General features: G+C 48.9%; 2 protein-coding genes across 2 annotated transcripts in view; one reads left to right on the top strand and one right to left on the bottom strand.

Annotated features, from left to right (window-relative positions):
- LOC145339436 (synaptonemal complex central element protein 1) overlaps positions 1–20,897 on the bottom strand; it is a 28,731-nt gene extending 7,834 nt beyond the window's left edge. Inside the window, exons 1-8 of the mRNA XM_080183905.1 lie at positions 20,732–20,897; positions 20,482–20,640; positions 16,372–16,431; positions 12,936–13,010; positions 10,618–10,665; positions 8,001–8,055; positions 6,874–6,963; positions 766–829 (exon numbers count right to left, since the gene is read on the bottom strand). Of these exons, the coding sequence (XP_080040031.1) occupies positions 766–829; positions 6,874–6,963; positions 8,001–8,055; positions 10,618–10,665; positions 12,936–13,010; positions 16,372–16,431; positions 20,482–20,640; positions 20,732–20,897 (717 nt within the window). The remainder of the gene's footprint in view (positions 1–765; positions 830–6,873; positions 6,964–8,000; positions 8,056–10,617; positions 10,666–12,935; positions 13,011–16,371; positions 16,432–20,481; positions 20,641–20,731) is intronic.
- A 2,058-nt stretch (positions 20,898–22,955) lies between these two features.
- Positions 22,956–24,154, top strand: part of LOC145339434 (GRIP1-associated protein 1-like) — a gene marked incomplete at its 3' end in the record, with an annotated part of 29,849 nt that continues 28,650 nt past the window's right edge. Inside the window, exon 1 of the mRNA XM_080183902.1 lies at positions 22,956–23,084. Within this exon, the coding sequence (XP_080040028.1) occupies positions 23,043–23,084 (42 nt within the window). The remainder of the gene's footprint in view (positions 23,085–24,154) is intronic.

Below are 24,154 nucleotides of genomic sequence, written 5' to 3'. Positions count from 1 at the left end.
GGTTAGCACTGCTGCCTCACAGCACCAGGGACCCTTCCTGGCTTGGGTCACAATCTGTGTGGAGTTTGCACGTTTTCCCCGTGTCTGCGTGGGTTTTTTCCACGTGCTCCAGTTTCCTCCCACAGTCCAAGGATGTGCTGATTCGGTGAATTGGCTGTGCTAAATTGCTGTTGGGAGTCCAAAGATGTATAAGTTAGGGTGATCAGTAGGGTAAATGGGTAGGGTTACAGGGATGGGGCAGAGGATGGGCCTGGTGGATAAGATGCTCTGTTAGAGAGTTGGAGCATACTCGAAGGGCTGAATGGCCTCCTTCTGCACTGTAGAGATTTTATATTCTATGAATATTAGTGAGAGAAGTCTGTGCTTCCCAGCCCACCCAGGATAGTTCTGCATCAGTTGAAATTCTTGCATTTCTACGGTGCCTGTCACCACATCCAGCCATCTCAAAGCACTTTGCAGCCAACAATGTGCTTTAGAAGTGTAGCGATGGTTTCAGTTTGCGATGTGGGAAATTGCAGCAGCCAGATGGCACACACAGCAAACAGCTACATGACAATGTGTTCTCGTGACGGTGGAGGGGTAAACATTGTCCAGGGAGACATCCTCTACTCTTCTTCCAGTAATGCCTGTGGGATCTTGAATGGTGCTGGTCACACAGCCTTTTGAGTCAGGGAGGAGTGTGATACCCAGCGAGTCCCAGCAGTGACCTCATGCACCAACCTCACAGTCTAGACTCTGTTTCCATCCGCCCTCCATTTTACTTACATAAAATTCAGCCATCCACTTGTGCTTGCCAATCAGCTCTTCAAGTTGCTGCTCAAATTCCTGCCTGCAATTGTTAAAAACAAACAGCAACATTTTCCATTTCATCCAAACGTGTATTTTTCTCAAAATCTTTGACTAAGTGCAGTGATAGTTTAAAGAGAGTGATAAACATAAACTGGTCACTTCAGCCAAGCCCAGTGCTGCAGCTCACAAAAATAAAGGACCATTCGGCACCTACACCTCCATGGTAGGAGCTTGGCCAGGATTTTCTATCCTGATCCCCCCATGCCGACACTATAGTTAAGAAAGCCCCACCAACGCCTCTACTTTTTCAGAAGACTAAAGAAATTTGACATGTCAGCTACGACTCTCACCAGCTTTTATAGATGCACCATAGAAAGCATTCTTTCTGGTTGTATCACAGCTTGGTCTGGGCTCCTGCTCTGCCCAAGACCGCAAGGAACTACAAAAGAGTTGTGAATGATGCCCAATCCATCACTCAAACCAGCCTCCCATCCATTGACTCTGTCTACTCTTCCCGCTGCCTCGGGAAAAGCAGCCAGCATAATCAAGGTCCCCACGTACCCTGGACATTCTCTCTTCCATCTTCTTCCATTGGGAAAAAGATACAAAAGTCTGAGGTCATGTACCATCTGACTCAAGAGCAGCTTCTTCCCTGCTGCTGTCAGACTTTTGAATGGACCTACCTTGCATTAAGTTGATCTTTCTCTATACTCTAGCTATGACTGTAATACTACATTCTGCACTCTCCTCTTTCCTTCTCCCCTCTGTACTCTATGAATGGTATGCTTTGTCTGTTACCACACAAGAAACAATACTTTCCACTGTATCCCAATACCTGTGACAATCATAAATCAAATTTTACATCGTGTGGACAGTTGCGGAAGGATGTGAAATCGTGCAAAAATACATCGGGTGTTCCTCACAACTCAAGCATTAGTCAGCGGGTGTGCATGAGAGTCAGAAGTGAAGCCACTGACTATCATGCAGGCAATTTAGCTCAGTAAGGTTCCCACTGAACACAATTTGACGTGGTCTGTTTTTATGGTTGGCCAGGCAACCTTTACATTTTTGCCTTAACTCTGGTATATTGTTTTGGATATTGTCAGGGGGAGATACCAGCAGCAACCAGGCTTGTGACACCACAGCTGGTTCTGCTGTGGGACAGGGTCGGACAAAGAGCAAGCGAGCAGTAGTGATAGGGGACTTGCTAGTTAGCGGCACAGATAGGTGTTTCTGTAGCCACAATCGAGACTCCAGGATGGTGTGTTGCCTCCCTGGTGTCAGGGACAAGGACGTCTCTGAGCGATTGCAGGACATTCTTAAGTGGGAGGGTGAGCAGCCAGAGGTCATTGTACATATTGGTACCAACGACATAGGTGGGAAAAGGGATGAGATCCTGAAATATAAATATAGAGTTTGGCAGAAGGGTAAAGTGCAGGATCTCGAAGATAGTAATTTCAGGACTACCGCTGCCACGTGCTATTGAGAGTAGGAATAGGAGGATTAGGCAGATGAATGCGTGGCTTGAGAGCTACTGCGGGAGGCAGGGATTTAGGTTTTTGGATCATTGGGATCTTTTCTGGGGAAGGGCTGACCTGTTCAAGAGGGATGAGTCACACCTGAACTGGAGCGGGACTAATATCCTGGCAGGGAGATTTGCTAGAGCCACTCAGGAGAGTTTAAGTTAGTTTGGGGGGAGGGTGGTTTTGGGATCCAAGGCAGTATGGGGACAGAAGAGAAGTTTGAGATCAGAAAGGAAGTTAAAGAGAGCACATTAAGTAGTTGAGGGGATTGAGCTATGAGGAGAGGCTGAATAAACTAGACTTGTACTCGTTAGAGTTTAGAAGAATGAGGGGAGATCTCATTGAGACGTATAAGATGATGAATGGGATGGATAGGATAGAGGTGGAGAGACTCTTCCCGCTCAAAAAAGACAGTAGGACTAGGGGGCACAGCCTCAAGATAAAGGGGAGGCGGTTTAGAACGGAGTTGAGGAGGAACTTCTTCACTCAAAGGGTGGTGAATCTCTGGAATTCTCTGCCCGTTGAAGTGGTGGAGGCTGCCTCGCTAAATATTTTTAAGAAGCGGGTTGATGGGTTCTTGATAAGAGAGGGGATTAAGGGTTATGGGGAGAGGGCGGGAAAGTGGAACTGAGCCACAACAGATCAGCCATGATCTTATTGAATGGCGGGGCAGGCTCGAAGGGCTAGATGGCCTACTCCTGCTCCTATTTCTTATGTTCTTATGTTCTTATGTTCTTAAAGGCAGTGTCAGTAATCCTAGTACCAGACAGATCAGGCAAAAGCAAGACCAAGAGCAAGGGAAGTCCAGATTAAACTACATTTATTTCAATGCAAGAGGCCTGATGGGCAAGGCAGATGAACTCAGGGTACATGGGACTGGGATATTATAGATATTACTGAAACATGGCTAAGGCAGGAACAGGGCTGGCAGCTCAATGTTCCAGGGTACAGATGCTATCGGAAAGATAGAACAGGAGGTAAGAGAGGAGGGGGAGTTGCACTTTTGATTAGGGAAAACATCACGGCCATACTGAGAGGGGATATATCTGACAGTTCGCCCACTGAGACTATATGGGTAGAACTGAGAAGCAAAAAGGGGGAGATCACTTTGATAGGATTGATAGGCCCCCAAATAGTCAGCGGGAAATTGAGGAGCAAATATGTAAGGAGATTACAGGTAGCTCCAAGAAAAATAGGGTGGTAATAGATGGAGATTTCAACCCCCAACATTGACTGGGACAGCCATAGTATTAGACGGTTGGATGGAGAGAAATTTATTGAGTGTATTCAGGAAGAATTTCTCATTCAGTATGTAGATGGCCCGACTAGAGGGGAGCAAAACTTGACCTCCTCTTGGGAAATAAGGAAGGACAGGTGACAGAAGTATTGGTGAGGGATCACTTTGGGACCAGTGACCATAATTCTATTGGTTTTAAGATAACTATAGAGAATGATAGATCTGGCCCAAAAGTTAAAATTCTAAATTAGGGCAAGGCCAATTTTGATGGTATCAGACGGGAACTTTCAGAAGTTAATTGGGAGAGTCTGTGGGAAGGCAAAGGGACGTCTGGTAAGTGGCACGCTTTCAAAAGTTGTTAACCAGGGTTCAGGATAAGAACATAAGAAATAGGAGCAGGAGTAGACCATCTAAGCACATTCCTCTTAGAGTGAAGGGCAAGGCTGGGCAAGGATGACTCGGAATATTGAGGCCTTGGTCAAGGAGAAGAGAAGAAAGAGGCACATGACATGCATAGACAGCTGGGATCAAGTGAGTCCCTTGAAGAGTATAGGGAGTGTAGGAGTAGAGTCAAGAGAGAAATCAGGAGGGCAAAAAGGGGACACAAGACTGTTTTGGCAGATAAAGCAAAGGAGAATCCAAAGAGCTCCATCAAATACATAAAGGGCAAAAGAGTAACAAGGGACAGAGTAGGGATCTCTTAAGGATCAACAAGGTCACCTATGTGCAGATCCACTAGAAATGGATGGGATCTAAATGAATATTTCTCATCAGTATTTACTATTAAGAAAAGCATGGATCTTAGGGAACTTGGAGAAATAAGTAGTGCTCTCTTGAGGAGTATACATATTACAGAGAAAGAGGTGCTGGAAGTCTTAAAGCGCATCAAGGTAGATAAGTCCCCAGGACCTGATGAAGTGTATCCCAGGACACCGTGGGAGGCTAGAGAGGAAATTGCAGGTCCCTTGGCCAAGATATCTGAACCATCGATAGTCACGGGTGAGGTGCCTGAAAATTGGAGAGTGTCAAATGTTGTGCCTTTGTTTAAAAAGGGCTGCAGGGAAAAGCCTGGGAACTACAGGCCAGTGAGCCTCACATCTGTGGTGGGTAAATTGTTGAGAGACAGAATCTACAGGCATTTAGAGACATGACTGTGTGAGTGGGACAGTCAGCATGGCTTTGTGAGTGGGAAATTATGTCTTACAAATTTGATTGAGTTTTTTGAAGGGGTAACCCAAGAAGGTAGATGAGGGTAGTGCAGTTGATGTTGTCTACATGGACTTTAGCAAGGCCTTTGACAAGGTACCGCATGGTAGGTTGTTGCATAAGGTTAAATCTCACGAGATCCAGGGTGAGGTATCAAAATGGATACGAAATTGGCTTCTTGACAGAAGCCAGAGGGTGGGTTGTAGAGAGTTGTTTTTCAAACTGGAGGCCTGTGACCAGCGGTGTGCCTCAGGGATCAGTGCTGGGTCCACTGTTATTTGTCATTTATATTAATGATTTGGATGAGAATATAGGAGGCACGGTTAGTAAGTTTGCAGATGACACTAAGATTGGTGGCATGGTGGACAGTGAAGAAAGTTATCCCCAGTTGCAATGGGATCTTGATCAATGGGCCCAGTGGGCTGACGAATGGCAGATGGAGTTTAATTTAGACAAATGCGAGGTGATGCATTTTGGTAGATTGAACCAGGGCAGGACTTACTCAGTTAATGGTAGGGTGTTGGGGAGAGTTACAGAACAAAGAGATCTAGGGGTACATGTTCATAGCTCCTTGAAAGTGGAGTCACAGGTGGACAGAGTGATGAAGGAGACATTCAGCATGCTTGGTTTCATCAGTCAGAACATTGAATACAGGAGTTGGAATGTCTTGTTTAAGTTGTACAAGACATTGGTAAGGCCACACTTGGAATACTGTGTGCAATTCTGGCTACCCTATTATAGAAAGGATATTATTAAATAGAAAGAATGCAGAAAAGATTTACTAGGATGCTACCGGGACTTGATGGATTGAGTTAAAAGGAGAGGCTGGACAGAATGGGACTTTTTTTCCCTTAGGCGTAGGAGGCGGAGGCGGAGGCGTAATCTTATAGAGGTCTATAAAATAATGAGGGGCATAGCTCAGCTAGATAGTCAATATCTTTTCCCAAAGGTAGAAGACTCTAAAACTAGCGGGCATAGGTTTAAGGTGAGAGGGGAGAGATACAAAAGGGTCCTGAGGGGCAATTTTTTCACGTACGGTGGTGAGTGTCTGGAACAAGCTGCCAGAGGTAGTAGTAGAAGCAGTTACAATTTTGTATTTTATAAAGCATTTCGATAGTTACATGGGTACGATGGGTATACAGGGATATAGGCCAAATGCAGGGAGTTGGGATTAATTTAGGAGATTTAAAAAAGGGCAGCATGGACAAGTTGGGCCGAAGAGACTGTTTCCATGCTGTAAGCCTCTATGATCCAGGGTGGGATGAATGGCCCAGGTTGGAGGAACATTTTTAAAGAGGTGACTAATGCGGGCTGAGATGTGTGTTTGAATGTGCAGCTGGGACACTCTTTGCATAGTTCCATCGCTGTCTGTCTTTTTTTTACAGGTCTGTAGCTTCCCGAAGCTGCTCCGCAGCGAGTTGTCTGCCTGAGGGAATACATCAGAGGCTCTAGCCCCATGCCCTCCCTGTTCTCAGCACGCACCCTCTTCCTGCCCTTCCCTGGCAGTGCCGAGGCTTTCCCAATGTTTGTTTCACATTTGCTGTCTGTGTAATTGAAACTGCAGCAGGAAACTGGTTTTGTGCCTGTCGAGTGTGTGGACTCACAGGGATGAATCATTTGGGGCCTGGAATTTAAGTGTGACTGGTTTCATGATGAGTTAGAAAGTGTGGGACTGAATGGGGGATGATGGTGGCATGGCAGGAATGTCACTGAAGTAGTAAAGCAGGGACCTAGGCTATTGGTCTGGGGGAGACATGGGTTCATATTGCACCACAGCAGCTGGTGAAATTTAACTTCAATATTAATAAAATCTGGAATTGAATTAGTGATGATGACCATGAAACTATCATCGATTGTTGTAAAAACCCATTTGGTTCACTCATGTCAGTCAGGGAAGGAAATCTGCCGTTCTCACCCAGTCTGGCCTACATATGATTTGAGCCACAGCAATGTGGTCGACTCTTAGCTACCCTCCGAAATGGCCACAGTGAGACACTCAGTTCAAGGGGCAATTAAGAATGAGAACAAATGCTGACCTGGCGCAAATTCCAGGAAAGAATGAAAACAAGATGTAACTTCCAGTGGACAAGTACCGCCAGCAACACTGATCCTGGTTACCTTTCTTTCCTCTTCTTCATCTTCTCTCCCTCGATCTGAGTCGTCAATTCTTCGATCCGTTGCTCGCTCTCTTTGCTTGCTTTCAGCTGCCTAGACAAATCATACAAAGGCACATGAATATTCCCAGAGAGGATATCAGCACGGTGCAACCAGAATTGGCTACAGTGGCAACGTGTCCCACTGTGATGAGTAACACACTGGGCGTTTGGTCACTTTTTGCGTCAATTATCTGATAGTCGCTCCCAATGCCTTTTCTTTTATTAGACAATCAGAGCCTGCTAGAACGAACCGGCCAGATAACTGGTGAAAGGCCATACTGGGTGTATACAAGAGAAATCTCAGCTGGGTTTTAGTACCGGGCTGCTGGACAGGATTTGGAATGTGTCTGCACCTCACACACATCAGTCACACACACACACTGCAATCTGCATCTTCACTGCTGACAGCCTGAGAGAGACACTGATATCAGGCAATTGGAGCAGAGGCCACTTTCAGATCAGCCATCATCTTATCAATGGCTGGGCAGGCTCGAGGGGCGAATGTTCCTGATTCTTCTGGTTGTATTTAACTGGCTAAAGAACCAAAGGCAATGCCATGAGGAACATTTTTTATGCAGCGAGAGGTTTGGATCCAGAATGCAATGCCTGGGAGGTGCCAGATCCAATCGTGCCTTTCGAGAGGGAATTGGACAAATGCCTGAAATGGAAAGATTTGCAGGATGACATGGGACGGGGTGGGGGGGCAGCACAGACATGACAGGGCGAATGGCCTCAATTTTGTGTTGTGAGCACTGTATGATTCGAAGCATGTGGTGACTTTGTGATTTGCAATGATGTTGAATTGGGAGGGGGATTGTGGGGGGGCCAGTTGAGATACCACAAGGGGCTGGAAAAGCCATCTCCAGGGAAGTTGAAACCCAATGAGCGAGGCAAATGTACACATCTCACCGTGCCCCATCACATCCACTAGATGGAGGTCACGGAGCAGAAGGGAAAGCCCATGCCTGGGCTGGAGGACACAAACACACACACAGCCTCAGCAAATGGAAGCAGGTGCCTGGTGTTTGGTTCTACTGGATGGAGATCTGGGTGGGAGAGGCACATTTTACATTCAGCTTCCTACCTTACCTTTCAGTCTGAGCTTGACACTGTTCGTACTGGAAACACAGCCGTTTGAGATGTGCTGGAATGGAAGATTGTTGGAGAGGGAACTGAGAACAGCTGCTTAAAACACTGACATATTCCCCCCCCCTCCCCAGTTTCCACTGCCCCCTTTGAGCTTCCCCACCCCCCTCCCCCCATTAACTAGCACCCAGCCACAATGACAGGATATCTCCTTTCCTGGTTGCAGATTTGTATGGGGGCCAATCATAAACACAAACCTGTGTGGTAGCATTCTTACACATCAGGACAGGCAGCATGCTTCACTGAAACCAGCAATTTCAGGAAAGGAAAAGAAGTATTTGTATTTAGATTTCACCTTTATCACTTTCCCAAAACTCCCTCACACTCATAAGTAGTCTCTCAAGTGCAATCATTGTTGCTCAGTTGACTATCAGTTCTCACAGAACAATGTCCCTTAGCCACAAATGAAAACAATGTTCAGGGAAACTGGTTCTGGTAACTGACGGCTGGGACAACGTGGAATATATTTTCCTCTCCGCATTCCTGAGAGGCTGCACCTTCCCTCTTTCCTTTCCCTCCCCATAGGAGATCCAATACCTTTCACATTCTCCCCTCTCACTATCCAGGACAAGGAAGACTCCGTCCTGATGACACAGCAATTTACTTACAATCATATAATCCCACATGCTCTGAGGAAATGTCACACAGGTTAACAATACAGCAGAACACATTCCAGCCACTCCTTAATTCCTTCTCCAATGTCTGCACAGACCTTTACTGCACATCTCATGTAGAAGTTTTTAAAGTTTATTTGTTGGTGTCAGCAGCTGGCTTACATTAACACTGCAATGAAGTTACTGTGAAAATCCCCTAGTCACCACACTCCGGCACCTGTTTGAGTACACTGAGGGAGATTTTAGCACGGCCAGTTCACCTAACTAGCACTTCTTTCAGACTTGCAGTACTATACGTTGTTCAAGATATTGCTCCATGCTGCACTGAGGGGTGAGATTAACAGAGCCCAGTGTCAATCTCTTGGAATAGTTTTGGCGCTAGGGCAGCAACTCGTGTTCCGGAAGTAGATGACTGGTTCGAATGGTCTTTGGGACATCCTGAATCAGGTAATTTACAAATGCGGGCTTTTCCTTCTGAACTTGGGTGATTTGCAATAGATTGTAGTGGAATTCTGTCCAAAGGGTTATCACAAAGTGAAAGGGTTCTTTCGGGAGAGAATTATTGCCCCGTTTCCCTAGTGTGGGAGATTGTTGTCACTTGACAATAGCTCACAGCAGTGTGAGGAAGAACAGACAGTGCAAAGTGGCAAGCTATGGATCATTACTGATATCGGGTGGAGCAGCATTCCTGAGACAAGTCTGGGCTCAAAGTATGCCATCGTGGGTGGTACAAAACTTTATCAATGCTAGCAGAGTGAAAGATGGGAACAAGAAAACCTGCAATAACCATGGATGTGCTGGAATCTGTACTGGTTCCCCATCACACTCCCAAACCACTGCCTAACCTGCTGAGTACTTCCTGAGTATTAGCTGTATAAAATATTTCACTGTCTGAGCTGCTGAGTACTTGCTGAGTATTAACTGTATAAAATACTGCACAATGTCTGAGCTGCTGAGTATTAATTGTATAAAACATTCCACACTGTCTGAGCTGCTGAGTATTAACTGTATAAAATACTCCACACTGTCTGAGCTGCTGAGTATTTCCTGAGTATTAACTCTATAAGAACATAAGAAATAGGAGCAGGAGTAGGCCATCTAGCCCTTCGAGCCTGCCCCGCCATTCAATAAGATCATGGCTGATCTGAAGTGGATCAGTTCCACTTTCCTGCTTTCTCCCCATAACCCTTAATTCCCTTGTCTGTCAAAAACCTATCTACCCGTGACTTAAATATATTTAGCGAGGTAGCCTCCACCACTTCAACAGGCAGAGAATTCCAGAGATTCACCACCCTTTGAGTGAAGAAGTTCCTCCTCAACTCCGAGTATAAAATACTCCATACCGTCTGAGCTGCTGAGTATTAATTGTATAAAATATTCCGCACTGTCGGAGCTGCTGAGTATTTTGAGAGTATTGCAGGAAATAGGTTGATGGGGGAATGTTTGTTGGTGAAAGGTGTTTGAGTGAAGTGTTTGGAGTAAGGAGAGGAGGAGAGAGGAGGCCAAGGCCGGGCAGATGGACGGTGCACAGAGACAAGAGTTGCGGAGGGTTTGGAGGATGATCAATGTATTTTGGAAGGGGGAGTGCGTGAAGGAAGAGACGGTGGAAGAGGATAGATTTATAAGGCAGTGTTGTACTGGAATGAAGGGGGGTGGTGGAGCAGGGAATGGTGCAGAGTACAGAGGAAAAATGTGGCTGTGGGGAGTGAGGAAGTGAGAACTGCATAACCTGGAAATGAGGGTCTGTGTTGAGTTAAATGTCTGTGCATCGTGACAGCCAGAGCAGCCAGTTTAGGACCAGCAGCAGGTCAAGGACGACATTGTCTGTGGCTCCAAAGGTGACAATGGCTCTGAATGTGTACATCAGTGGGTCATTTGAGGCTACATGTTAGTATAATTCACGTGCATAAGGTGTTCTGAAATCTGCTGAGCTGCTTCCCTCTTACCTTCCTTGGTATTGCAGCTGCCCTGCAGGTGAAAGATTTCCTGATTTACTATTGAGAAACAGAAAAGTCATTTTAATGAAGAAACATTCAGAGAGCATCAGAAATTAGCGACATCCACTTTCTACAATGGAGCCTCCCCCACACACACAATCGACCCTACCTCCATCCCCCAGCACAACAACTCCAACAGGTCCTAATATGCATTGATCAGGTTCCACCGCGCTCCCCCCCCCCCCCAGCCTACTCCAGCTCCCCCACATCTAGGCAGCATCTTCCAAACCTACGAAGGACAAGGGGCAGCAGATACCTGGCAACACCACTCCTCCGAACACTCTCCATCCCAACTTGGAAATCTATCAGCCGGTCCTTCACTGTCGCTGGGATCAGAATCCCGGAACTCCCTCCCGAACAGCACCATAGGTATAACTACACCACACGGCAACTGCAGCGGGTTCAAGAAGCCGGCTCACCCACTATCTTCTGAAGGGGGGGAATCATTAGGGACGGGGCAAGCGGTAAATACTGGGTCTAGCCAGCAACACCCACATTCCTTGACTGAATAAAAAATAAATAAAAATCTGGAACAGAAATCTAGGGGGTGATTTTCTGACCTTGCCTGCTTGGCACAGATCACGCCAATCCCAGAACATAGCACACAGGACTAAAAACCACTTTCGTGTTTGGTGCCAAATGATTTGCAAATGTCCCGGCCTCTTTCCAACAGAGCAAACTGGACTGTTCCCAGGAAGGACACGAAGCTGCTTAGCCCATTTAAAGCAGCATTTAAATATGCGTTCAACGCCGAATTCTCCCAGTTCCTAGGACCTTCCAGCCTTTTGGTGTGGCGAGAGACTGGCAAGAATCCCTACTGATTGCCACTAGCAGAGCCCAGGGACAATAGCCATGCTAGGGGGCTCAGAAGCCACTGAAGCCCCCCGCTGTGTGGTTGGAGACATGGCTGGGCAGTGCCTACCGAGCACCCTGCTGGGCACGCCAGTGTGCTAGGAGTAATGCCAAGGAGTTTGGGCCTGAGTGGGGGTTCTGACAGGGAGGGTTATGCAGCGAACTTGTGCAGCGCCTGTCATGGAGAGGTAGAACACGAAGGAGGCAAGTCAGGGGTCACGATGTGTGTGTGTGTGTGTGTGTGTGGGGCGGGGGCGAGGCGGGGGGGGGGGGGGGGGGGGGGGGGGTGGCACTCCCCCCGACCACTGGGGGGCTTCAATGGCCTCCAATCCCCCCCTTCCTCATCTGGTAAGGCCATCGTGTCTGGTGCCCATTGGTGGGGACTATATGTGATTCTCACAGGGAAGAACCTTGACTGGTGATGTGATAAAGTCAGTGAGCCAGACAATAGTGTCCAGAACTCATTAATGACAGGCCCTGCAGAGCCAAGGGCAATACAGGATGGGCAACAAATGCTGGCCTTGCCTGTGATGCCCACAGCGTGATAGAGAAATGCAGCAGCAACCCTGGAAGAGGGTGACGGAATTACAGCTTGGACTGTCCTAGCCTCTGTACTGGTGTTTTGGAGGAAATTGGGCTGCTTTGTCCCAAACCAATCAAGATGTACTGAGAGCGGTGAATATCTGGGAGTGACTGCCTACAAGAAGATTTTGGTGACACAGTGGTTAGCACTGCTGTGTCTCAGCGCCAGGGACCCGGGTTTGATTCACGGCTTGGGTCACTGTCTGTGTGGATTTGCATGTTCTCCCCATGTCTACATGGGTTTCCTCTGCTGGTTAGGGTGCATTGGCCATGCTAAATTGCTCCTTAGTGTCAGAGGATTGGCTTGGGTAAATGAATGGGGTTTGGGTAAACAGCCTGGGTGGGATTGTGTTGGGTGCAAACTCGATGGGCTGCCTGGCTTCCTTCTGTACTGTAGAATTCTATGATCCAGTCTCTGAGATTTCAGCTGGAAGTCCTGGGAGCCTGAGGGCTATACTTATCTCCTGACTCACTCTAGGTAAATTTTGGACAATACCAGAAATTTGTCTTTCATAGCGTGATTTGAACCATGTTTTATTTATCCAAGCCACATCCCCGCCTCCATTTTGGCAGCAGCCTAGGATGTGGCACTGTGGTTATGACATGGTTGCCAGTGGACTGTAATCACAACCCCACTGCAAGTTTTTCAGGAAGAGGTGGCAGTTGTTGACCTGAAGCTTTCATTTAACAACCTTGCTAAGTGGTACATGGGGGAGACACAATGCAGTGCGAAAGCCGTTACTGAGAACAAGAAACAGCCGCCAGCAAACTGTTGCTCTGGCCTGTTAATCCATGAGGAATTTCACTAAATCCCCATCACTCTGCATACATACACTCATCAAGTTGCTTTTCCATGGCTCCTCGGTGTTCCTGCAATTCCTTCAGCTCCTCATCCTTCACCCTCTTCTCTGAAATAGAATTTAAAGTTGAAAGTTTATTTATTAGTATCACATTAACACTGCAGTGAAGTTACTGTGAAAATCCCGTAGTCGCCACACTCCTGTTCGGGTACGCTGAGGGAGAATTTAGCATGACAAATGGCCTAACCACCATGTCTTTCGGACTGTGGGAGGAAACCGGAGCCCCTGGAGGAAACCCACACAGACACGGGAGGAACGTGCAAACTCCACACAGACTCCACACCCGAGGCCAGGAATCAAACCCGGGTCACTGGTGTTGTGAGGCAGCAGTCCTAACCATTGTGCCAGCGCAAGTGAGTGACATTGAAGAGCACACTCCGACAGAGCGTAACTCTGGTATGTGAGAACTGAGTTTGTGTTTAGGTTTGACAGATGGAAGGGGGTTGGGGGGAGTGGCACAAGGCTCACTGAAGTGAGGGACATTTTTCCTCCCTGAATGCTTGGTACACTATCCAGCTTGGCTGGCTGGTCTACGCATGGGGAGTCTAGGTGTGTGAGTTAGCTCCCAGCTAAAACTCCTTCTACTGAGCGCACCCACCTCCCCACTGCTATAAACGAGACCCTTCCCAACATTCCAACTTTGATCCACAGTGTGACCTGCTTCATTGACTCTAATCTGGTCTGGACTGATGGCCAATGTCCAGCTGAATGAGGGTTGGTCTTTGCACTCCAAGGTCTTTGCATGCCAACCGCTCATTTGGTGGTCTGAAGGCTGTAGATGGATCAGAGGGGCAGAATTTCAAGACTCGCTTTCACCAGTGATCAAAGACCAACATCTAACCCTGTTTCTGCAACGATTACTTGCTGGGTTTCTTTTCCCTCCCATGCTCCTTAATCATGCCTTCATCTTCTTTAATCTGGTGCCACAGAGTTCTATTGCCTCGAGGGTGGGCAGGCTTGCTCCAGCTGCCAACATAGCTCTTCAGAAGTGTGTTGCTGCTGAACAGTTGTCACTGAGAGGTGCTTAACTCACCTCCGCACCCCCCCACATACAAAGAAACTGGAACAGGTGAGAAGTGTTTCTGTCCCAACTCCAAATCGTCCACTTCCAGTTTCAACAGGCATTGTGCTCCCAGGCGTTGGGTCAGTCATTTAAATATTGTGCCTCATATTTAATCCAGTTTCCTGGAACCCCAGGAAAATCTGACAGCTACCAGAAGGCGAAGGCTGCTGAGTGGAAAACATAGAAAATAGAATAGTACAGCACGCGGGCAGGCCCCTCGGCCCGTTACAGCACGCGGGCAGGCCCCTCGGCCCGTTACAGCACGCGGGCAGGCCCCTCGGCCCGTTACAGCACGCGGGCAGGCCCCTCGGCCCGTTACAGCACGCGGGCAGGCCCCTCGGCCCGTTACAGCACGCGGGCAGGCCCCTCGGCCCGTTACAGCACGCGGGCAGGCCCCTCGGCCCGTTACAGCACGCGGGCAGGCCCCTCGGCCCGTTACAGCACGCGGGCAGGCCCCTCGGCCCGTTACAGCACGCGGGCAGGCCCCTTGGCCCACCATGTTGTGCTGAACATGAGGCCAAATTAAATTAATCCCTGTTCCCTGCTCTTGCTCCATATCCCTCTGTTCCTTGCATATTCCTGTGCTTATCTAAAAGCCCTTTAAACGGTCCTATCGTTATCTGCCTCCATCACCACTCCCGGCAGCACGGTCCAGACACCTACCACACTGTGTACCCCTCACATCTCCTCTGAACTGTCCCCCTCTCACCTTAACCACGTGCCCCCTAATATTAGACATTTCAACTCTGGGAAAAAAGATTCTGACTGTCAACCTTATCGATGCCTCTCATCATTTTATAGATTTCTATCAGGTCTCCCCTTAGCCTCTGCTGCTTCAGAGAAAACAACCCTACTTTTCCAGCCTCTCCTTATAGCTCAAACCCTCTAATCCAGGCAACATTCAGGTAAACCTCTTTTGCACCCTCTCCAAAGCCTCCACATCCTTCCTGTAATGTGGTGACCAGAACTAAATGCAATTCTCTAAGCCTGACCTAACCAAAGTTTTATAAAGCTGCAACATGAAAAGGTAAACATCTTACAGCGTTCTTGTGGGTCAGGAGAGGAATGATTGCTCTCCGCTGGCCATGCTTAGCCGCTTCCCCGCTTGCTAATAGAACCCTCCCTGTCCACCCCCACCTCACCCCAACCATCCAGACTCTCCAACACCCACCCATCCTGATCAGATATCCTGGAATCCTCAGATTCCTGCTGAAATTGCATCGCAGTAACTTTTTTATGCATTTATTTTTTAAACAGTGGTAATGTCATTGGACTCGTAACACAGAAAGACAGGCTTTGTAGAATCATAGAATCCTGACAATGCAGAAGGAGGCCATTTGGCCCCTGAATCTGCACTGATCACAATCCCACCCTGGTCCTATTCCTATAGCCCCATGAATTTACCCTAGCGAGTCCCCATGACACTAAGGGGCAATTTAGCATGGCCAATCCACCTAACCCATACATTTCCCACACTGTGGGAAGAAACCGGAGCGCCTGGAGGAAATCCACGCAGACATGGGGAAAACGTGCAGGTTCCGCACAGACAGCGACCCAAGCCGGGGATTGAACCCGGGTCCCTGGCATGGTGAGGCAGCAGCGCTAACCCACTGTGCTACTTATGCGGGGGGCACAAGGGTTTAAATCCCACTATGGCAATTTAAGTTCAATTAATAAATCTGAGATTTAAAGATACTCGGTTTCAGTGATAGCGACCATGAAACTATTGCCATAAAAACTCATCTGGTTCACTAATGTCCTTTAGGGAGGAAACTTGCCTGATCTGACCTACATATGACTCCAGAGCCACAGCAATGTGGTTGACTCTCAACTGCCCCTCTTTCTTTTTTTTAATTCACTCGTGGGACATCACTGGCTGGGCCAGTATTTATTACTTATTCCTAGTCACCCTTGAACTGCGTGTCTTGCTCAGTCATTTCAGCGGGCAGTTGAGAGTCAACCACATTGCTGTGGCTCTGGAGTCACAGGTAGATCAGACTGGGTAAGGACGATTGATTTCCTTCCCTAAAGGACATTAGTGAACCAGATTTCTGACAATAGGTCATCAATAGATTCTGAATTTGAGATATTTTTTATTGAATGCAAATTCCACCATCTGCTGTGGCGGGATTTGAACCCAGTCCCCAGAACATTAGCTGCATTTCTGGATTAATAGTTTAGTCATAATACTACTGGGCCATCACCACCACCCCCCCCCACCCCTCTTAAATGGCTAAAACAAGCCATCCAGTTCCAAGGGGCATTTAGGGATGGACAATATCGGCTCTCCAAGCAATGCCCACATCCCCGTGAAAGGACAAGTACATTCAGTAAATCTTATCTTACCTTCAATTAAGGCTTTAATTTTTTTCACAATTTCCCCTAGGTTGGGCTCCACTTTCTTCTCTGAAAGATAATTTGTTTGACATTAGCCATGGACAGACCGGGTTCACCGGCTGCGATTCTCTCATCCCGCTGCATTCACTTTTTTAGTGCAGTGGGCCAGGAGAATTGTGTGTTGGCCAATTCGCCGAGTTCCTGAGCGTTCACGCTGCGTCTCCCAGGGCCAGATTTCTGGCTAGGTGATGGGGTCGTCACTGAAATAGTATTTAGCATACTATTTAAATGCATTTCCCATCCCGCCAGAGTGTTTCACTTCAGTGGGGATTACTGTTTATCACCATTAACAGGGAGTTGGCAACCCAACCATGCTGGAGTGAAGGGGGGAGCAATTGGGGTCCCTGGGAGAGGGGTGAGGATGGTGCCCTGTGGGCATTGGCATCCTGGCAGTGCCAGCCTGTTCCCCCATGGGGGGAAGTGCCCATGCCCAGGAAGCACCTTGGCACAACCCATCAGGTATGGGGCAGTGCCAGGTGGGCTAGGTATATGGGGGCAGGCTCTAGGGGGCGATCAGTGGGGGTGGAGGTTCCCGCTGCCATTCTGCCATTGGGATCAATGGGGGAAGGAGGGCAGCCAACGATCAGAGCAGGCTGGGGGGTGGGATCTGCCTGCAGTGGTGTCTGCATTGCGGGCTTGGGGGCGATTGACTCAGCGAGGGGGGGCTGGAGACTTATTACTATGAGTAGGTTGTGCCTGTACTCATTGGGAATTTAGAAGAATGAGAGGTGACCTTATTGAGACATATCAGATTCTCGGGGGGGGAACAGGGTGGGTGCTGAGAGGCTGTTTCCCCGTATGGGAGATTCTGGGACCAGAGGGAATAATCTCAGAGTAAGGGGGTCGCCCATTGGATACAGAGATGAGAGGGATTTCTTCTCTCGGAGGGGAGTGAGTGTGTGGAATTCTTTACCACAGAGGCCTGTAGAGGCTGGGTCACTGAGTGAGTTCAAGGCTGAGATAGACAGATCTTTCATCAGTTAGAGAATCAAGGGGTTATGGAGAAAAAGCAGGAAAGTCGGGGGGTTGAAGATCATCACATTAGATCAATCAAGCGCTTATTGAATGGTGGAGCAGACTCAATGGGCTGAATGGCCTACTTCTGCTCCTACATCTGATAGAAAACTGCAGGGATAGGGGGAATGATGGAGCCTTCCGTGCCCGTTGGGCACCGCAGGGGCTGAGGTGCCTTATAGACCCCGATAATCACATTTTGATTTGACGTGTCTTAAGTTTCCTTTGTACCTTTTGTTTCTGTTCGGGCCGTTCCCCCTCCTTTTGGGGAGCTGCCCCCTTTTACTTTGTCCGAACGTAATTTAAGTTTGTTTACTTGGTTTGACCCGAAAGATCAGGGGGAATGATGGAGGCTAACTGGATTGCTCCTAAAGACAGATGGAGTGGATTGAATGGGTCAAATGGTTCTCTTCTGTACTGCAATATTCCATTCTAGCCGCAGCCAAGATGAAAAATGTTGCAAATCTACCTACTGTCAATAGGTATCCATATTTTATCCATCACAAATAGAATGGTTGGTGCAGTGGTAACGTAACTGGACCAGTAATCCAGAGGCTGTCGGTGGCGGGGGGACACGGGTTCAAATCCCTCCAGAGCAGCTGGGAGAATTTAAATTCAATCAATAAAATCTTGAATGATGACACCACCGCAGTGGGTCAGATCTCAAACAATGACAAGACAGAGTACAGGAATGAGATGGAGATCTGGTGAACTGGCGCAGCAACAATAATCTCTCCCTCAATGTCAACAAAACTGAGGTAGTCATTGACTTCAGGAAGCGTAAAGGAGAACATACCCCTGCCTACATTAATGGGGACAAAGTAGAAAAAGTTGAGAGCTTCAAGTTTATTGGTGTCCAGATCACCAACACCCTGTCCTGGTCCCCCCATGCCGACACTACAGTTAAGAAAGTTCATCAACATCTCTACTTTCTCAGAAGACTAAGGAAATTTGGCATGTCAGCTACGACTCTCACCAACTTTTACAGATACACCATAGAAAGCATTCTTTCTGGTTGTATCACAGCTTGGTACGGACTCCTGCTCTGAACAAGACCGCAAGAAACTACAAAAGGTCGTGAACGTAGCCCAATCCATCGTGCAAACCAGCCTCCCATTCATTGACTCTGTCTACGCTTCCCGCTGCCTCGGGAAAAGCAACCAGTATAATTAAGGACCCCACACACCCCGGACATTCTCTCTTCCACCTTTTTCTGTCAGGAAAAAGATGCAAAAGTCTGAGGTCACGTACCAATGGACTCAAGGACAGCTTCTTCCCTGCTACTGTCAGACTTCTGGATGGACCTACCTTGCGTTAAGTTGGTCTTTCTCTACACCCTAGCTATGACTGTAACACTGCATTCTGCACTCTCTCCTTTTCTTCTCTATGAACAGTATGCTTTGTCTGTATAGCGCGCAAGAAACAATACTTTTCACTGCATGTTAATACATGTGACAATAAAACAAATCAAATGAAAATTGAAAGCTCGTCTCAGTGATGGTGACCATGAAACTATCATCAATTGTCGTAAAAACCCATCTGGTTCTCTCATGCCCCTTTTAGGGAAGGAAATCTGACGCCCTTATCTGTCTGGCCTAAGTGTGACTCCAGGTCCTACATACAGCAATGTGCCTCTGAAATGGCCCAAGCAAGACACTCAGTTCAAGGGGGCAATTAGAGATAGGTTACAAATGCTGGTTTCGCCCAGCGATGCCCCCACATCTCTTCAAAGTATAAAAAGAAATCTTGCATTGGTGCATGAGACTTTTGGCCTCCCAGTTGGTTGCACTCAAAGGTCGTACAAAGCAAACCTGGACATTCAAATGACACATGAACTTTAAACACTCCGATTTTGTGTCTACACAGGAGTACGCTTAATGCATTAGTGAGCATTGACAGGTGGTCTCATTGCAACCTACTCGAGAGGATGGACACTGAGCAGGGAATCTAAAACACTGTGGGGTGAGTGTGGTCACAGTCTCAGAATGAAAAGCTTGATGCATGAGGAACATCTGAGGAGTCTGGATCTGTGCTTGGTAGTTTAGAAAGATGTAGGCAGGCGGGGATCTTATTGAAAGTTACAGAATACTGAAAGGCCTGGACAGAGTGGACATGGAGAAGATGTTTCCATTAGTTGGAGAGACTAGAACCCGAGGATGCAGAGTCAGATGGAGAGACAATTCTTTAGAACAGAGATGAGGAGGAATTTCTTCAGCCAGAGAGTGGGTGAACTGTGGCATTCATTGCCACAGAGGAGGCCGGGTCATTGTGTTTAAAACAGAGATAGACAGGTTCTTGATTGGTAAGGGGATCGAGGGTTACGGGGAACAAGCAGGAGAATGGGGATGAGAAACTTATCAGCCATGATTGAATGGCAGAGCGTACTCGATGGGTCAAATGGCCTAATTCTGCTTCTATACCTTATGGTCTTATAAGGGAGGGTGGGTGGGGTGATCGTTTAGAATAAGATGAGGGGTAATTTTTTCACTTAGAGGGATCTTCGGAATTCTCTATCTCAGAGTGTTCTGGATGCTCCATGTATGAAGCCATTTAAGCGCTGGGATAGCCAGCAGAAATCCAAGCATGTGGGGAGCTGACAGGAAAGTCAGACCCCATGATAGAGCCCAAGGTCAGCCATGTCATACTGAACGATGGAGTGGGTGCAACAGGTTGGTCACCTTCCAAATGGGCGCCGGGTGGAAGAGCTAGGATATGACAACAAATAAACTTAGGGTTAGAGAAGGCAATCAGGAGGATGTAAACTAATGAAGGATTTAGATAAAGTAGATAGAGAAAATATCTCGACAGGTTCCAGAGATAAAAGACGATTGGTGAAGGAATTTGTGGCGATGTGAAAAAAAATCTTTTAATGCCATGAGGGTGGTTAGGATATGGAATGCAATGCGAGACAGGGAGGCAGATACAGATTCGATGGCAACCTTCAGGAGGGAATCAGATGTAATGCTTGAGGGAGGAAATTGTTGAAAGAGTAGTTGGGGGGCGGGGAAACGGGTTGGGGATGAAGTGGGACCAGTGGCATAGCACCTGGGAAGGGCTGGTGCTGACACGATGGATCGAATGGCCTCCTCTTGCACTGTGCCCCCGAGCTGGTAGGAGGTCTGCTGCTGGCAGCCTGGGCATTCATACCCAGCTCCATTTCGGTCAACAGGTCCAGGTGGTTGTCGAAGATTGGAGTGGCTTGCCCTGTTCAAAGAAAGCAGGAGAATCGGTCAAAATGATGGGAAACCAGTTGGAGTAAACTGTCGGTGATTCCTGCATGTGTGATGGGTCACACCGGGATTCGAGAGGGGGATATGGCTTGCATTGGTGGCGGATTGGTGCCGCCAACTAGGCAGCCATTTTGGCACACCAACCGAGTGGCTATTTTGGCTCTGCCAAAAGGTGGCCAGTTGTGATGGCCAACAGGACAGCCATTTTGTTGTCACCAAATAGGCAGCCATTTTGGGATGGCCAACAGGGTGGCCATTTTGTTATCACCAACCAGGCAGCCATGTTGAAATGGCCAAAAGGGCGGCAATTTTCAGACAGTCAACCATTTTGGGACAGCTAATCGGGGGTGGGGGGAGGGGACTGCGTCGCCAATGGCGGTCTCCTTTTTCCTGGAAAACAAGACACGGAAGGACAGGAAGGGAGGGAAATGGTTAATTCCGGATCCTTCTGAAACTGCCACCCTCTGGCAAAACCTTCAAGCCAACAATGTTGGTGTTGGGGGACTTAAGAAGGTTTTCCATCTTCTGACGGCTGAGGGAAACCTGAGGGGGGGGGGGGCAGGGAGTTAATTGGAATCGGCTAGTATGGGCAGGACAGGCTGAATGGCCACCCATAGGGAGTTCTGAATGGAATTGTTCCGTTTTTTCCTGAAGAAGGGATGGGTCAGGGTGTGATTGCCCCTCAATGCCGAGCCCAGGCTGGGGTTTGGAGGTGCCGCTGCCTCACCCAGCGCCGCCATCCCGGCTCCAGGCGGGAAGCCGCTCCCACCCCGCGCGCACAAACCGCCGTTACCGTTTGAAAAGCGGCGGGAACGGCGCGAGCCCGGGGGCGGGGCCAGAGCGGGAGCGGAAATTGGGGCGGGAACGGGGGACACGGGGACTCCACGGAGGGGGCGGGGATTGTGCGGAGAGGCGAGGTCTGTGCGGAGGGGCGGGAACTGTAGAGAGGCGGGGACTGTGCAGAGAGGCGGGGCTTCTGCACAGGGGCGAAGTCTGTGAGGAGAGGGGCTGGGTCCATGCGGAGGGGCGGGGACTATGTGGAGGGGCGGGGTCCGTGCGGAGGAGCGTGGCCTGTGCGGAGGGGCGGGATCCATGCGGAGGGGCGGGGTCTGTGCGGAGGGGCGGGGTCTGTGCGGAGAGGGACGGGGCTCCTTTGGAGGGGCGGTGACTGGGTGGAGACTGCGGAGGGGGCGGAGTGAGAGGGGCGGGATCCATGTGGAGGGGCGGGGTCTGGAAGGGAAGATGGCAGACAGTGTGGGCAGGGGGGTAGAGGGGGGAAATCTGTGCTGGGGGTAAAGAGTGACTGGAAACCTGCAATTGGGTGTGAAATAAATGGAGCGAGAGGACAAGGAAAACATTTTAAATCCTAAAGGCAGGAGAAAACTGCCAGATTTCCCTCGGCACTGACCCTCCCACAGTGCGGCGCTCCCTCAGTGTGATTCGAACCCCTTACCTCACCATAGAATCCCTACACTGGAAAAGTGGGCCTTTCAGCCCATCAAGTCTTCACCAATAACATTCCCACCGTGGTCCTATCCCTGTAACCCCACATATTTATCCTACTAAGGGACAATTTAGCATGACCCATCCACCCAACCTTTGGACATGATGTGGAGATGCCGCATTGGACTGGGGTAAACACAGTAAGAAGCCTCGCAACACGAGGTTAAAGTCCAACAGGTTTATTTGGTAGCAAAAGCCACTAGCTTTCGGGATTTGCCCTTCTGTTCAGAACTCCCACTCACCTGACGAAGGAGCAGCACTCCGAAAGCTAGTGGCTTTTGCTACCAAATAAACCTGTTGGACTTTAACCTAGTGTTGTGAGACTTCTTACTGCCTTTGGCCACTCAGGGACAATTTAGCAAGGCCAATTCACCTAACCCGCGTGTCTTTCACGCTATGCGAGCACCCGGAGGAAATCTGCACAGACACGGGGAGAATGTGCAGACTCCGTACAGACACTGACCCAACACGGGAATCGAACCCGGGTCCCTGGCGCTGTGAGGCAGCAATGCTAACCACTGTGCTGCCCTTGACTAAATAGGTGAAGGTGTGGTGCCAGTCTGGGTACTATCCTGTGTGGCCCCTTTAAGGGAGGCTGGGGAAGGTGAGGCAGGGAGTTGTTGGCCCTTCCCCTTTAAAACCTCCTTAAAGGTGTGGCAGGCGAATTAGTGTCGGCCGACAAAGTGCCTTTTCTGGTGTCCGCAGGTGAGCGGATTGCGCACCTGGCCGTTGTCTCCTTGTTTCTCGGTCGGGACTGTGGGGTGAAAGTGGACGCGGTCGGGCAGGAGGGCTCTCTTCCCCCTTTGTAAAGGTGGGCTGGGGCTGCTTTAATTGTGCGGTTGGCGGCGGACGCCCGCACCGGCTGCGGCAAAGATGGCGCAGGCTCTGTCCGAGGAGGAGTTCCAGCGGATGCAGGTAACTCGGGGCTGGGGTCAAACACCGGGGAAAAGGGGGTGGTGAATGAGGGGCAGTTCCACCCTGATGGGCCTCACAGACACAGTGGATAGGGAAATCCGGCAGTAGCCCTTTGCCCAGGCGGCTACTCCGTCCTGAGACCGCTAGGCCGCAACTCAGACCCCGGCCTCAATTAGTGACTCAGTCCGGCCACGGGTAGCTGGGGACCGGCTACACTTCACATTCATTTCCTAAGGACCCCCTTTCTGATTTTGAAGGACTGACACCCGAAAAAGAAGTAAATTTAAGTCTTATTTCACCCCCCCCAGCACTTTAATATTAAAAAAATGTAGAAATAGTGATTCCATGACCAGGAAGTTACTGCTCAATCTCCATCTCCTGTTTGTTTTGGAGCTGGTCCTATCCAGCAGGGTGTTTAACTCGCTGTTAATTTTGATGCCAGTCTGTGGACTGTTTTGCCTGACTGGATCCAAAGCTGTGTAGGTTAGGTGGATTAGTGGGGTAAATACATGGGGTTTTAGGGATAGGGCCTGGGTGGGATACTTTGGTGAGTTGGTGCAGACTCAGTGGGCTGAATGGCCTCCTCCTGCACTGCAGTGATTTATAATATTGATGTGTGCAGATTACTGAGCTCTCTGCTGAGGGGAACAACCCCTTCATATCCACTCCCTTCTTATTAATTTGTGGGCATCGCTGGCTGGGCCCAAGTGTTTACTCACCATCTGTAATTACCTCCCACCCCCGCGTGAGAAGGTGATGGGTGAGCTGCCTCCTCGAACCTACTGCTGCCCCTGTGTGGTGTTGGTACACTTGTGGTGCTGTTAGGGAGGGAGTTCCAGGATTTTGACCCCAGTCACAGTGAACGAACGGTCGATTATATTTCTGAGTCAGAGGGGGAACCTCCAGGTATCTGCTGCCCTTGTCCTTCTAGATGGTAGAGGTGGTGGGTTTGGAAGGTGCTGCCCAAGGAGCCTCGGTGAGTCGCTGCAGTGCATCGTGTAGATGGTACACACGGCTGCCGGTGGTGGAGGGAGTGAGTGTTTCTGGTTAGTGTGACGATTGAGCGGGGC

The sequence above is a fragment of the Carcharhinus amblyrhynchos genome, unplaced genomic scaffold, assembly GCF_965287045.1.
Source record: "Carcharhinus amblyrhynchos unplaced genomic scaffold, sCarAmb.v2.hapA scaffold_462, whole genome shotgun sequence".
Classification (NCBI taxonomy): domain Eukaryota; kingdom Metazoa; phylum Chordata; class Chondrichthyes; order Carcharhiniformes; family Carcharhinidae; genus Carcharhinus; species Carcharhinus amblyrhynchos.
This window is presented reverse-complemented; position numbering and strand designations above follow the sequence as displayed.